Source organism: Gouania willdenowi, chromosome 10 (assembly GCF_900634775.1).
Source record: "Gouania willdenowi chromosome 10, fGouWil2.1, whole genome shotgun sequence".
NCBI lineage: Eukaryota > Metazoa > Chordata > Actinopteri > Blenniiformes > Gobiesocidae > Gouania > Gouania willdenowi.
Window position 1 is genome coordinate 17,870,779 of NC_041053.1, and position 16,083 is coordinate 17,886,861.

At 44.0% G+C, this 16,083-nt stretch overlaps 1 protein-coding gene across 5 annotated transcripts in view; it reads left to right on the forward strand.

Moving 5' to 3' along the window:
* Window positions 1–11,645: 11,645 nt before the first annotated feature.
* The window catches only part of LOC114470848 (uncharacterized), a 90,401-nt gene continuing 85,963 nt past the window's right edge, over window positions 11,646–16,083 (forward strand). For 2 of the 5 annotated variants that reach the window (XM_028459199.1, XM_028459200.1), the window contains exons 1-6: window positions 13,192–13,354; window positions 13,439–13,693; window positions 13,770–13,874; window positions 14,488–14,805; window positions 14,890–15,144; window positions 15,221–15,325. In XM_028459199.1, the coding sequence (XP_028315000.1) occupies window positions 13,480–13,693; window positions 13,770–13,874; window positions 14,488–14,805; window positions 14,890–15,144; window positions 15,221–15,325 (997 nt within the window). In that variant the 5' untranslated portion in view covers window positions 13,192–13,354; window positions 13,439–13,479. Of the gene's footprint in view, window positions 11,828–13,102; window positions 13,152–13,191; window positions 13,355–13,438; window positions 13,694–13,769; window positions 13,875–14,487; window positions 14,806–14,889; window positions 15,145–15,220; window positions 15,326–16,083 lie in introns of those variants that run through there. The other 3 variants (XM_028459191.1, XM_028459190.1, XM_028459194.1) reach the window with 3 other exon arrangements.

Consider the following 16,083-nt stretch of genomic DNA (forward strand, 5'->3'; position numbering starts at 1 on the left):
CGGTAAATTTTCATTTAAATAAAAAGCTCCATTTGACTGGAACATTCTCCCATTATCGATCCGCTCTCTAACCTCTCTGTCTCTGTTTAAAAATGCTCTTGTCCTCCATCTCCAGAATATCTGTCAGTGTTTTTGATTATAGGCTATGTAACCGAAACCTTTTTTATTCATTTAATCTAATGAAAGTTTTTACTATCATTAGATAGCTACTATTAATGATATCACTATTATTACTTATTTATTCTTGTATAAAATATTTACTGTTTTGATCAACTGTTAAATGTATACTGTGTGTGTGTGGGTGTGTATGTGTGTGTGTCTATCTATATTTTGTTGTATTTATTATTTTTGAAATATTGAATTCTTGTATTGTCTATTCTGCTGTATCTGTCATTTTATGTAAGTTGAGGACCCCCTCGAAAACGAGATGTTCCATCTCAAGGGGCATATCCTCCAATAAATAAATAAATAAATAAAAATACAACCGAAAACAAACTGGGACTCAATTTCAGACCAAACAGGACACGCCTCCATTCCAGAAACCTGGAGAACATGATTCTCTTGAGGCGAGAATGAAACATTTTGGTAGTTTGAGCTTTTTTTTGTTAGGCAGGTTCCTTAGTTTTATGGTTAAAGGAGCATAGGGCAGGATTAGAGAGAAAATTAACATGAAACAAACTGAAACTGAATTTCATTGATTCAAAATGTATAATCAATCAATAATCAATGAATTTTTTTTTAATGCTAATTAGTGGTGAAGAGCTCGAAACGAAAGAGAATGAGTCCACACAAATATTTCTACCTATTGCCTTAAAAAAATTGTGTTTCATTTTTTACTGCTTTTCAGAGTCTGAAGTTCTGCGGACGTGGAGTAAATGACGCTGATGGCAACATTTTCACGTTTTTGAAAACGGTGAACTCAAAGCTGCTCGAGACGTTCCCAGGCCAGCCGAGTGACATAGTCTCTCCAGCGTGTCCTGGGTCTTCCCCGGGGCCTCCTTCCGGAGGGACGTGCCCTGAACGCCTCACTAGGGAGGCCCCCTGAACGCCTCACTAGGGAGGCGTTCAGGGGGCATCCTAATTAGGTGCCCAAGCCACCTCATCTGGCTCTTCTCGATGCGGAGGAGCAGCGACTCTACTTTGAGCCCCTCCCGAATGACTGAGCTTCTCACCCTATCTCTAAGGGAGAGCCCAGCCACCCTACGGAGGAAACTCATTTCGGCAGCTTGTACCCGTGATCTTGTTCTTTCGGTCATGACCCAAAGTTTGTGACCATAGGTGAGGGTTGGAACGTAGACTGACCTGTAAATCGAGAGCTTCGCTTTTTGGCTCAGGTCCCTTTTTACAATGACGGACCGGTGCAGACTCCGCATCACTGCAGACGCCGCACCAATCCGCCTGTCGATCTCTTGCTCCATCCTTCCCTCACTCGTGAACAAGACCCCGAGGTACTTGAACTCCTCCACCTGGGGCAGAACCTCATCTCCAACCCGGAGAAGGCACTCCACCTTTTTCCGGTCGAGAACCATGGACTCGAATTTGGAGGTGCTGATTCTCATTCCGGCCGCTTCACACTCGGCTGCGAACCGATCCAGTGAGAGTTGAAGGTCACGGTATGTTGGAGCCAACAGGACCACATCATCTGCAAAAAGCAGTGATGCAATACTGAGGCCCCCGAACCGGACCCCCTCAACGCCCCGACTGCGCCTAGAAATTCTGTCCATAAAAGTTATGAACAGAATCGGTGACAAAGGGCAGCCCTGGCGGAGTCCAACCCTCATCGGAAACGATTTCGACTTACTGCCGGCAATGCGGACCAGACTCTGACTCCGGTCATACAGAGAACGAACAGCTCCTATCAGGAGGTTCGATACCCCATACTCCCGGAGGACCCCCCACAGGATTCCCCGAGGGACACGGTCAAATGCCTTTTCCCGGTCCACAAAACACATGTGGACTGGTTGGGCAAATTCCCATGACCTCTCAAGGACCCTGCTGAGGGTGTAGAGCTGGTCCACAGTTCCACGGCCAGGACGAAAACCACATTGCTCCTCCTGAATCCGAGGTTCAACTATCCGGCGGACCCTCCTCTCCAGTAGCCCTGAATAGACCTTACCGGGGAGGCTGAGGAGTGTGATCCCTCTATAATTGGAACACACCCTCCGGTCCCCCTTCTTAAAAAGGGGGACCACCACCCCGGTCTGCCAATCCAGAGGCACTGCCCCCGATGTCCACGCGATGTTGCAGAGTCGTGTCAGCCATGACAGCCCCACAACATCCAGGGCCTTGAGGAACTCCGGGCGGATCTCATCCACCCCGGAGCCCTGCCACCGAGGAGCTTTTTAACCACCTCGGCAACCTCAGCCCCAGAGATAGGAGAGCCCACTCTTGGGTCCCTGGGCCCTGCTTCCTGATTGGAAGGCGTGTCGGTGGGATTGAGGAGTATTCCCCCCACCAATCCACAACGTCTCGAGTCGAGGTCAGCAGCGCACCATCCGCACCATACATAGCGTTGACGGTGCTTCCCCCTCCTGAGATGCCGGATGGTGGTCCAGAATCTCTTCGAAGCCGTCAGGAAGTCGTTCTCCATCGCCTCACCAAACTCCTCCCATGTCCGGGCTTTTGCCTCGGCGACCGCCGTGGCTGCACTCCGCTTGGCCCGTGGGTACCTGTCTGCTGCCTCCGGAGTCCCACAGGCCAAAAAGGCCCGGTAGGACTCCTTCTTCAGCTTGACGGCATCCCTCACCCCCGGTGTCCACCAACGGGTTCGGGTATTGCCGCCACGACAGGCACCGACTACCTTGCGGCCACAGCACCGATCAGCCGCCTCAGCAACGGAGGCACGGAACATGGCCCACTCGGACTCAATGTCCCCCGCCTCCTCCGAGACATGGTTGACGTTTTCCCGGAGGTGGGAGTTGAAGCTCCTTCTGACGGGAGACTCTGCCAGGCATTCCCAGCAGACCCTCACTATACGTTTGGGTCTGCCGGGTCTAACCGGCATCCTCCCCCGCCATCGGAGCCAACTCACCACCAGGTGGTGATCAGTTGACAGCTCCGGCCCTCTCTTTACCCGAGTGTCCAAGACATGTGGCCGCAAGTCCGATGACACGACTACGAAGTCGATCATCGAACTGCGACCTAGGGTGTCCTGGTGCCAAGTGTACATATGGACACCCTTATGCTTGAACATGGTGTTCGTTATGGACAATCTGTGACGAGCACAGAAGTCCAACAACAAAGTTCTTAAAAAAATAAAATATATGGGATTTGCTGGTTTAAAAACCCTGTTTTATTATTGAAGGGACATTTGATGTATGTACTTTTTTACTTTTAATCAAGTAAGGGAGCAACTTCAAAACTTTTCCTTTTACCATAATCATTTTTTATTCAAGTATCTATTCTTTTACTTGAGTACTGAAAACTAGTACTTTTGCCACCTCTGGTTGTCTGCATGTATGCTGTAATACCAGTGATCACTGGCTGTTAAATTGTAAAATACACCATTCTTCAATGGTTTAAATTTCAGTGTTAAATGTTTTACTTGATGAACACCTTTGTTTTAGTTTGTAGATTTGCTGTCGCCCCCTGGTGGCCCAGAGAGGCTCTACAATTGTTTTCATGACTAAAAAGTGAGTAATGTTTGGAGCAAAAACCAACAAAAGATCTTGGAGAACATGCAAAGTTCACTGAAAGCCTTTTGTCGGGGAAATTACGACATAGCTAAACTGCATCAAAAAATTAAAAAAAATGAAATTAAAAAAAATTCCAAATGAAATCAGTAAAAACATGCTGCGACTGCATTAAAGATCACATTCCTAACACAGACTAAATATCACTAACTATTATCACACTATTAAACAGAGACATCACTAATATTAACCCTTACACTTAGATTTAAACTTGTAAAAAACACAATGGATTATTTAACCAACCAATGATATTTCTGCAACTAATTATGTCAGAAATCTGAAATTTTAGGTTTCCTTCTGTACTTGCTTAGTTACTAATTAATAGAGACAATTCTGTAGTGGTTAAAATATCTGCCTCAAAGCAAAAGTGCCTTGGTTTGATTTCAGGTTATTTGGGGTCTTTATGTGTAGAGTTTGCAGGTTCTCATTGCTTTGTTTAGGTTTTCTCCAGGTTCTCCTGTTTTGAAGGAGTGACAGCGACAGAACAACCATAATTAACTTAAAGTGGAATCAAGTGTTTACAAGATCTGAGAATTATTGGATGCAAAATTAAAATCGGAATAAACCAGCCACCGATTCAGATTTAAGTTTATTTCTGAATTAAATTTGTATTCGGAATTAAGTTTAGGAGGTCAGTTTAAGAGGAATTCTAAATTAAAGGGGAATTAAAGCTCCCATGTACACATGGCCATTTTTCTTGTTTGTCCCACCTGATATCAAACTGGGATGTAAATGGCCCCTGATGTGGAGTGCAGTTTGACACCCCTGCTCTAAAATGTCATTGATCTTCAGCTCAGGGTTAACACAGTGGTTAACATTGCACGCACGCACACACACACACACACACACACACACACACACACACACACACACACACACACACACACACACACACACACACACACAGAGCTAGTGTTGAAAGAGGAAGTGTGACAGATATCCCTTCCTCTTCTCCTCCTCACACTAAATATGTTCACATTTAAACTCGTTCTGCTGACAGGCTTCACACACTTCTCTTCACACTGCACAGCGCAGCAATGCCCGCCCCCAAAATGTTCGCTTGGGGGGCGGGCATTGCTGCGCTGGGTGGGTGGCTCGGGGGTTGGCTCGTCTGGGGGCCTGGGGTGGTGGGGTTCGTGGCTTCGGGACGGGGGGGTCCGGGATGGGGGTGGTGCTGGGGGCGGCTGCTCTTGGGGGCGGCACTTGCGTCCTGGGTTGTTGGGTGGCGGGGTGGTGCGGTGGGTTGCTCCGCCGGCCGGTCTGGGTGCCTTGGCCTGGTTCCCCGGGGTGCGCCTTCGCTGAGCGTGCCGCCGGCACGGTGGGCCGGGCCGCCCCCTCCCCCTCCTCCTCGGGGGCTCACTTGGAGGACCGCAGGGGCCGGCTTGTGTAGCTTCGGGGGGAGGGTAGGGTGAGTTGTGGGGCCTCCCCTGGGCCGTGCTAGGTGGGTGTGTGTGGTGGCTCCTGTCCTGGCGGATCCGCGTCGGGGTGGTTGGTCTGCTGGCTGGGGGCGCCGGGCCCCGTGGGTGCCGTGTCTGGGTGGGGGCGCCCCGGGGGTGGGTCTCTGGGTTCGGCGTCTCGGGGTGCGCCCTCCCACCGTCTGCCCGGGGACGGGCTGCAGCTCAGCGAGGTGCCGCGCCGCCTTGGGTGGGGTGGGGCTGTTGGCTGGGGCCTGCTGTCCTCCGGGCTGTGATGGCGTCGGGGGTGTATCATGTCGGCGCGGGGGTGATTGGGGGTGGTCTCCGTGGGTGGGGGGGGGCTCTGCTGGCGACATTGATGTGGGGTTGTGGTGCCTGGCTGGGGGAGCATGGGTTCGCCTACCTATCGGTCCGTGGCTGGCGGGGTGGCCCTGCTTGGGTGGTTGGTGGTGTCCTCTCTCGTCGGGGGGGGGGCGGGGCAGCCCACCTGTGGAGGGTGCTATGTCGTTGTGTCGTGCGGACCTGTGCTGGCCCTGGTGTGGGAGCTGGTCTCTCTCCTGCGCGGTCGCCGCCTGCTTTGGCGGGGCGTGCCGCTCTGGGCCGGCTGGCGGCGGGGGTCGCCTCCTGGACTGCTGGGGGATGTGGCTGGTGCCTGGCTCCGCCTGGGGGGGGGGGGGGGTCCCGCCGTGCTCCGTATGGCCGCCGCGGTTCGGGGGGTGCCGCGGGGGGTCTCCGGTTGTGCTGCTCGGCGCGTCTCTAGGGCCCGCGGTGCCGTGTGCCCGTCTGCCCTCTCCGGTGGCCCGCCGTGCGGACGGGCTGGGCTCCTACCAGACAGGCCTCCTACATGGACACTTCACATGACTCACTCCCAGCTGGTCTGGCTCACACACTTGTCGCGCGGGCGGCATCAAGAAAAGGCGATCTGGCGTGCTCTGGGGTGCTTGGTCGGTGCGCCTGGGGGCCAGCAGGGCGGCTTGCAGCATCCCCTTGGTGCCCTCGGCGACTATGGGCGTGGTTGTCGTCCCTGGGGGCGCTGTTCTCGGTGCCGCTTCTGTTCCGGGTCCTTCTGGCCTGGGGTCCGATCCTGCTGGCTCTGGGCCCACCGGCGGGCCCCCGCCGGCTGCCCGTTCCGCGCGGCTCTGGCCGTCTGCTGGGCGGGGGCCTTGGCTCCTCTGCTGGGGTCTCGGGCGGGGGACTCTCTGGGCCCTTCCCTCGGGGGGTTGGGTGCTTGGGTGTGGGTGGGTGGGGGGGCTTCCTCGGATGTGTGTGTGTGGGGGGCGGTGGCTGCCTCTCGGCCTGGGATCTTGGGGGCATCTGGGGGGTTGCTCGGCCGCGGGGGGGTTGCCTGGGGCTCCCTGGCCTCCGCTCTTTCTGCTGGCCTGGCTGCATCTGCGGGCCCAGGGCAGTTCCTGGGCTTGCAGTAGCAGTTTTTTTTTTTTTTTTTTGCACATATGCTATTCTTCTATTCTTCCCCACCTTTTCTATTTCCTGTCTTGAGTCTCTCCTCCCTGCTCCCTTTCCCCTCCCCTTCCCCTCCCCCTCCACTTAGGTGTAACACTACTCTCCCTTTTTATATCCTCCCTATAATAAAAGATTTCTTACCCTTCCTTAGGGAGGGCTGGTGATGGTCACAATTAAGCAATAAAATAAATCAATGTATTTTATTGCAATAACAAAATATGCATTGCTGTCTCATAATGATTGCACTTCCTGTGGTGTTGACCTTTGACAGCATGTGCAGACAAGATAAAAAAAAAAAAAAAAAAAAAAAAAAAGTTAGCCATGTTCTGAAGTGGCTGTTAAATATAAGTTGTGTCTTCATGTTATGTAATGAAGAAGGTGCGTTGTGTTTGCACCGTGTGTCAGGTCTGTGTGCGCAGCAGTGACTCTGCGCACTGTGCATGTGAAGAAGGGTTATTAAAAATAGCACCACCTTCAGTCTTGGGTGAAGGAGTGACAGCGACAGAACAACCATAATTAACTTAAAGTGGAATCAAGTGTTTACAAGATCTGAGAATTATTGTATGCAAAATTAAAATAGGAATAAACCAGCCACCGATTCAGATTTAAGTTTTTTTCTGAATTAAATTTGTATTCGGAATTAAGTTTAGGAGGTCAGTTTAAGAGGAATTCTAAATTAAAGGGGAATTAAAGCTCCCATGTACACATGGCCATTTTTCTTGTTTGTCCCACCTGATATCAAACTGGGAAGTAAATGGCCCCTGATGTGGAGTGCAGTTTGACACCCCTGCTCTAAAATGTCATTGATCTTCAGCTCAGGGTTAACACAGTGGTTAACATTGCACACACACGCACACAGACACAGACACAGACACACACACACACACACACAGAGCTAGTGTTGAAAGAGGAAGTGTGACAGATATCCCTTCCTCTTCTCCTCCTCACAATAAATATGTTCCTATTTAAACTCGTTCTGCTGACAGGCTTCACACACTCCTCTCAGAGGTAACAGCTCTCGCTGCAACGTGCACAAGTTTTAAAAAAAATGTAATTTGTGATCCATAAGGTTTGCAGGAATGTTATTATTGAGTAAGATATTATAATGGAAGTTCATGAGGAAAATAAAATTGTAGGACAGACGAAGACTGGTATATATATATTATGGCAAGCCGTTCAGGAAATTAAATATTTATATATGAAAGTTTGAATATGTATATGAACGTGTATTTATATATATATATATATATATATATATATATATATATATATATATATATATGAAAAACACCACATAAAATGACCAACAGACAGACTTTTATTCTGCTACGTTTGATAAAAAAAAATGATCTTGTATCATGTTTTCCACCTCACACCGATAGCAGAGGCGTAATTTGTGTGTTGATGACGTTTCATTAAAAGGATTTTATAACATGCAAAATAAACACTTTACTGCCCTCAAAAAAGTTGTAAGTGCTTTTGCAAAAGTGTCAAATGGTCGAAGTTCAAACATCTATTGTTCCTCACACCAGCCTCACAGTCTATAGTCAGTCACCAGATTATCTGGATACTGATTGGACTGTAACACCGCTACCAACCCAATGATAAATAGAAAAACAATAACAGTCAGCCGACTGGAGCTCATACTCATTAAGAAAAATACCTACAAAATAAAAGATTATATCAAATTGTTGATTAACTTATACTTGGGCCACCGTTAAAATTGGACAGGCAAACAAAACTTGGTCAGTTTTGTTTATTGTTGCACTGTTATATCAGTCATTATACTAAACCACCAAACCTGTGAATTGCATTGTTTTGTCAAATTGAAAATTAATTTACCAAGTGAGTTATGATCAAGAGATGATGTTAGTTGCAAAAATTCTATGTTAAACACAATTTCAAGGTTATAAACAATAGATTAAAGATCATATAATGCTGTAATGAAATTAAAAAAAAACAAATGTATACTAACACAATGGGCAACCCTGAGCTCTCCTAGTGGCAGGCTCTGGGCTCTGGGTTAACATCGTCAACCCTTAAACTGGCCACACCTTTGTGTGGTATACATCAGTTTCTAATTGTCACACACACACACACACACACACACACACACACACACACGCACGCACGCACGCACGCACGCACGCACACGCACGCACACACGCACGCACGCACACACACACACACACACACACACACACAGAGCTAGTGTTGAAAGAGGAAGTGTGACAGATATCCCTTCCTCTTCTCCTCCTCACACTAAATATTGTTGCAGCCATGGAGGGGAAGCCGTCTGCAAAGGATTGTGGGAGTGCACAGTGGTGTTCTGTTTAACACTTTAGAGTGGAATTGTGCACTTTGTTAGCCATGTTCTGAAGTGGCTGTTAAATATAAGTTGTGTCTTCATGTTATGTAATGAAGAAGGTGCGTTGTGTTTGCACCATGTGTCAGGTCTGTGTGCGCAGCAGTGACTCTGCGCACTGTGCATGTGAAGAAGGGTTATTAAAAATAGCACCACCTTCAGTCTTGGGTGAAGGAGTGACAGCGACATAACAATCATAATTAACTTAAAGTGGAATCAAGTGTTTACAAGATCTGAGAATTATTGCATGCAAAATTAAAATAGGAATAAACCAGCCACCGATTCAGATTTAAGTTTAATTCTGAATTAAATTTGTTTTCGGAATTAAGTTTAGGAGGTCAGTTTAAGAGGAATTCTAAATTAAAGGGGAATTAAAGCTCCCATGTACACATGGCCATTTTTCTTGTTTGTCCCACCTGATATCAAACTGGGATGTAAATGGCCCCTGATGTGGAGTGCAGTTTGACACCCCTGCTCTAAAATGTCATTGATCTTCAGCTCAGGGTTAACACAGTGGTTAACATTGCACGCACACGCACACACACACACACACACAGAGCTAGTGTTGAAAGAGGAAGTGTGACAGATATCCCTTCCTCTTCTCCTCCTCACAATAAATATGTTCCTATTTAAACTCGTTCTGCTGACAGGCTTCACACACTCCTCTCAGAGGTAACAGCTCTCGCTGCAACGTGCACAAGTTTTAAAAAAAATGTAATTTGTGATCCATGACAAGGTTTGCAGGAGTGTTATTATTGAGTAAGATATTATAATGGAAGTTCATGAGGAAAATAAAATTGTAGGACAGACAAAGACTGGTATATATATATTATGGCAAGCCGTTCAGGAAATTAAATATTTATATATGAAAGTTTGAATATGTATATGAAGGTGTATTTTTATATATATATATGAAAAACACCACATAAAACGACCAACAGACAGACTTTTATTTTGCTACGTTTGATAAAAAAAATGATCTTGTATCATGTTTTCCACCTCACACCGATAGCAGAGGCGTAATTTGTGTGTTGATGACGTTTCATTAAAAGGATTTTATAACATGCAAAATAAACACTTTACTGCCCTCAAAAAAGTTGTAAGTGCTTTTGCAAAAGTGTCAAATGGTCGAAGTTCAAACATCTATTGTTCCTCACACCAGCCTCACAGTCTATAGTCAGTCACCAGATTATCTGGATACTGATTGGACTGTAACACCGCTACCAACCCAATGATAAATAGAAAAACAATAACAGTCAGCCGACTGCAGCTCATACTCATTAAGAAAAATACCTACAAAATAAAAGATTATATCAAATTGTTGATTAACTTATACTTGGGCCACCGTTAAAATTGGACAGGCAAACAAAACTTGATGTCAGTTTTGTTTATTGTTGCACTGTTATATCAGTCATTATACTAAACCACCAAACCTGTGAATTGCATTGTTTTGTCAAATTGAAAATTAATTTACCAAGTGAGTTATGATCAAGAGATGATGTTAGTTGCAAAAATTCTATGTTAAACACAATTTCAAGGTTATAAACAATAGATTAAAGATCATATAATGCTGTAATGAAATTAAAAAAAAACAAATGTATACTAACACAATGGGCAACCCTGAGCTCTCCTAGTGGCAGGCTCTGGGCTCTGGGTTAACATCGTCAACCCTTAAACTGGCCACACCTTTGTGTGGTATACATCAGTTTCTAATTGTCACACACACACACACACACACACACACACACACACACACACACACACACACACACACGCACACACACACACACACACACACACACACACACACACACACACACGCACGCACGCACACGCACGCACACACGCACACACACACACACACACACACACAGAGCTAGTGTTGAAAGAGGAAGTGTGACAGATATCCCTTCCTCTTCTCCTCCTCACACTAAATATTGTGGCAGCCATGGAGGGGAAGCCGTCTGCAAAGGATTGTGGGAGTGCACAGTGGTGTTCTGTTTAACACTTTAGAGTGGAATTGTGCACTTTGTTAGCCATGTTCTGAAGTGGCTGTTAAATATAAGTTGTGTCTTCATGTTATGTAATGAAGAAGGTGCGTTGTGTTTGCACCGTGTGTCAGGTCTGTGTGCGCAGCAGTGACTCTGCGCACTGTGCATGTGAAGAAGGGTTATTAAAACTAGCACCACCTGCAGTCTTGGGTGAAGGAGTGACAGCGACATAACAATCATAATTAACTTAAAGTGGAATCAAGTGTTTACAAGATCTGAGAATTATTGTATGCAAAACTAAAATAGGAATAAAGCAGCCACCGATTCAGATTTAAGTTTAATTCTGAGTTAAATTTGTATTCGGAATTAAGTTTAGGAGGTCAGTTTAAGAGGAATTCGAAATTAAAGGGGAATTGAAGCTCCCATGTACACATGGCCATTTTTCTTGTTCGTCCCACCTGATATCAAACTGGGATGTAAATGGCCCCTGATGTGGAGTGCAGTTTGACACCCCTGCTCTAAAATGTCATTGATCTTCAGCTCAGGGTTAACACAGTGGTTAACATTGCACGCGCACACACACACACACACACACACGCACACGCACACGCACACGCACACACACACACACACACACACACAGCTAGTGTTGAAAGAGGAAGTGTGACAGATATCCCTTCCTCTTCTCCTCCTCACACTAAATATGTTCACATTTAAACTAGTTCTGCTGACAGGCTTCACACACTCCTCTCAGAGGTTGGATGATAACAGCTCACACTGCAACGTGCACAAGTTCGCTTGGATTAAAAACAAAAAACAATCCTGAGAGGTGCTGACTGTGTCCACTCACACATATGGAAGCTGTGATAGGACTTCTGCTTGTGTTGCTCCAAGTTTCATTTGGTGAGTTTTTAAAAAAAATGTAATTTGTGATCCATGACAAGTTTTGCAGGAATGTTATTATTGAGTAAGATATTATAATGGACGTTCATGAGGCCAGAACTCACAGAGGGACAACACCAACACTGACTACCGACCCAATAATAAACAGAAAAACAATAACAGCCGACTGGAGTTCCACCTCATGACCCTGGGTCTGCAAACCCTACACAATACTTGTACACTCAAATTGTTACAGATGTAGGTGAAGGTGATGTATTTATAATAAATGATAGTCTTTAAGCAGAATCCAACATTATTTCTATGAAGAACAATACCTACAAAATAAAAGATTGCATCAAATTGTTGATTAACTTATACTTGGGCCACCATTTATGTTAAATAATTCGAGGAGTAAAACTACGGAGCCATAGACCATATGATGTCCACCTGACTCTAATTATTGAGTGGGTCATGTATTGATGTAACATCAGAGTTTCTGAACAAAAATCATATAAAAATTGGACAGGCAAACAAAACTTGGTCAGTTTTGTTTATTGTTGCACTGTTATATCAGTCATTATACAAAAAACACCAAACCTGTGAATTGCATTGTTTTGTCAAATTGAAAATTATTTTACCAAGTGAGTTATGATCAAGAGATGATGGTTAGTTGCAAAAATTCTATGTTAAACACAATTTCAAGGTTATAAACAATAGATTAAAGATCATATAATGCTGTAATGAAATTAAAAAAACAAATGTATACTAACACAATGGGCAACCCTGGCCTGTACTGCCAGGAGGTTTAATATTGACAATTTGTTGCGAACCATTTGTAAACAACTTAAATGGCAAATATATTTGATGTAATAAAGTTATATCTTATAGTTATATCTGCTCCAATGGGCTCAAACTCTAGATAAATTAAATATACAAACATGTTAATATTATTGTAAAATGACACATTGACTGTTAATTTACACTCTTTTAAAACCACAGTCTAAATTTGATTTATATTATACCGTGAAGAAAAAGTATCCTGTGTTTTGCTTGTTTGATGTTGAAATGATTTCAATGAAAATGAATCTAAAACTAACTTTCAAATCATAGAGAACACTTGTTTGAAACAATTCACAATGAGAATCTTTTTAAGAAAAACATATTTGTAAGGTGGAGTTTCAGAAAGACATGCAAAGTAACAGATCAGACTGTAATTCTTTTGTGTTGCAGGTGTGGAAAATCACTGTGATGGCAGACAGAATAACACTCAGTGTTATGCAGCTTTGGATGGATCTATATTCATCAGGCTGATGGACAGCGCTGTAGAAAATCATACATACACGTGGTCTAAAGATACAAGTAAATTATTGGTAGTGAAAAATAAACGTGTTATAATAAATACTTTAGAGAAGAGAGCAGATTTTACTACACAAAATGGTATTTATAGAATAAATCAACTAAAGTCGAGTGACAGTGGCCAGTATCGACTCGAAGTTTTTGTAGATGGGGGACAAAAAGAAGAACGGATACTAAAATTGTCTTTTCAAGGTCAGTTGTTTCTTTTTGGTTTGTCCATATAGAGTAAAGTTTACACTCAGATTATATATAATCTGTAAACAATCTCTTACACAGCTCCAGTATCTTCTGTCCAGCTCGTCCCTACATGTCTTTCTATGGGGGAGAAGAAAGTTTCCTGCTCCTCTAAAGGGGACAGTCTTCTCTACAGCTGGACTCTGGATGGACGCCCTCTGACAGACTCTGACCTCGTCCCAAAGGGCAGCAACACCAACAATGTCCACCTGAAACTACAAACTGTAGGAAAACTGGTCTGTCATGTCCAAAACAAAGTCAGCGAAAGCTCTGGTGAAGTGAAGTTAACCACTTGTGGTGAGTTAAAAAAAAGATGAACGTAGAACAGGAATAATCAAAGCATGCCTGATAAAGTGCACGTCTTTGTTCCCAGGTTACATCTTCATAAACTGCACTTTGTCCAATGGGACAGACATATTGCAGTGGGTGCTTGAGGCCACTAACACGTTGTGTGTTGACCCAACAACAGCCCCTATGGGTAAGGAGCCTCCCATTGATTCAGTTACTGTCACTTCTACCAATGTGACAAGCAGCAGTCATGACCTGTGCTCATATTCACAAAGCATCCTCAGGCTAAAAGTAGCTCTTAGTGATGTCACTCTTAGAAAAATCAAAAATTCTATGTTAAACACAATTTCAAGGTTATAAACAATAGATTAAAGATCATATAATGCTGTAATGAAATTAAAAAAACAAATGTATACTAACACAATGGGCAACCCTGGCCTGTACTGCCAGGAGGTTTAATATTGACAATTTGTTGAGAACCATTTGTAAACAACCTAAATGGAAAAGACATTTGATATGATAAAGTTATATCTTAGGAATCTGCTCAGATGGGCTCAAATTCTAGATAAATTAAATATACAAACATGTTTATATTATTATAGAAATGATCCTCAGTGTTTTGCTTGTTTGATGTTGAAATGATTTCAATGAAAATGAATCTAAAACTAACTTTCAAATCATAGAGAACACTTGTTTGAAACAATTCACAATGAGAACCTTTTTAAGAAAAACACATTTGTAAGGTGGAGTTTCAGAAAGACATGCAAAGTAACAGATCAGACTGTAATTCTTTTGTGTTGCAGGTGTGGAAAATCACTGTGATGGCAGACAGAATAACGCTCAGTGTTATGCAGCTTTGGATGGATCTATATTCATCAGGCTGATGGACAGCGCTGTAGAAAATCATACATACATGTGGTCTAAATATAAAAGTATATTATTGGTAGTGAAGAATAAACATGTTATAATGAATACTTTAGAGAAGAGAGCAGATTTTACTACACAAAATGGTATTTATAGAATAAATCAACTAAAGTCGAGTGACAGTGGCCAGTATCGACTTGATGTTTTTGTAGATGGGGGACAAAAAGAAGAACGGAAACTAAATTTGTCTTTTCAAGGTCAGTTGTTTCTTTTTGGTTTGTCCATATAGAGTAAAGTGTACACTCAGATTATTTATAATCTGTAAACAATCTCTTACACAGCTCCAGTATCTTCTGTCCAGCTCGTCCCTACATGTCTTTCTATGGGGGAGAAGAAAGTTTCCTGCTCCTCTAAAGGGGACAGTCTTCTCTACAGCTGGACTCTGGATGGACGCCCTCTGACAGACTCTGACCTCGTCCCAAAGGGCAGCAACACCAACATTATTCACCTGAAACTACAAACTGTAGGAAAACTGGTCTGTCATGTCCAAAACAAAGTCAGCAAAAGCTCTGGTGAAGTGACGTTAACCACTTGTGGTGAGTTAAAAAAAAGATGAATGTAGAACAGGAATAATCAAAGCATGCCTGATAAAGTGCACGTCTTTGTTCCCAGGTTACATCTTCATAAACTGCACTTTGTCCAATGGGACAGACATATTGCAGTGGGTGCTTGAGGCCACTAACACGTTGTGTGTTGACCCAACAACAGCCCCTATGGGTAAGGAGCCTCCCATTGATTCAGGTACTGTCACTTCTACCAATGTGACAAGCAGCAGCCATGACCTGTGCTCATATTCACAAAGCATCCTAAGGCTAAAAGTAGCTCTTAGTGATGTCACTCTTAGAAAAATCTTAGAATTCCTCGAATTTTAAGATTTTTCCTGGTTAAGATTAAAGTAATTCACAAAGCTTCCGAGGCCCTAAGAGAGCTCCTAAGGAGTAAAACTGTTAATAGTAGTTAGGTGGACTTTTAGGAAGCCTAAAAGTGTCTTAAACAGACAGAAACAGAGAGTGGACGGAGCGATATTCTCTGTATGTTTCATGACAGTGATTTAATAACATGCTACCAGCTTGTATTTATTATTATTATTATTATTATTATTATTATTATTATTATTATTGTGTTTCTGGTTTGTTTTAGTTTTTTCACACCATCCACCAAGATGTATTGTTTATACTTTAACTGGCAATAAAATTATTCAGATTCTGGCAGTTCTCACACAGCGTAACGTAATAGCAGCCTTGTATTGCTGCGTGATTTGTTTGCTGCAGAGCCGTATATAGAGAGAGTTGTGACAACGGAAGTCCAAAATGCTTGACCGTCACGTGATTCATGTAGACAAATTTGTTCCCCGGAAGTTATTGGCGGGTCATTCAAATCCACTGATTCCGAGTGACATAACTGGGATTTTCGGTCATTTGTCATCAAGAACTGCACTGATTTACAATATTTATACAGTTCCATGAATATTTTTT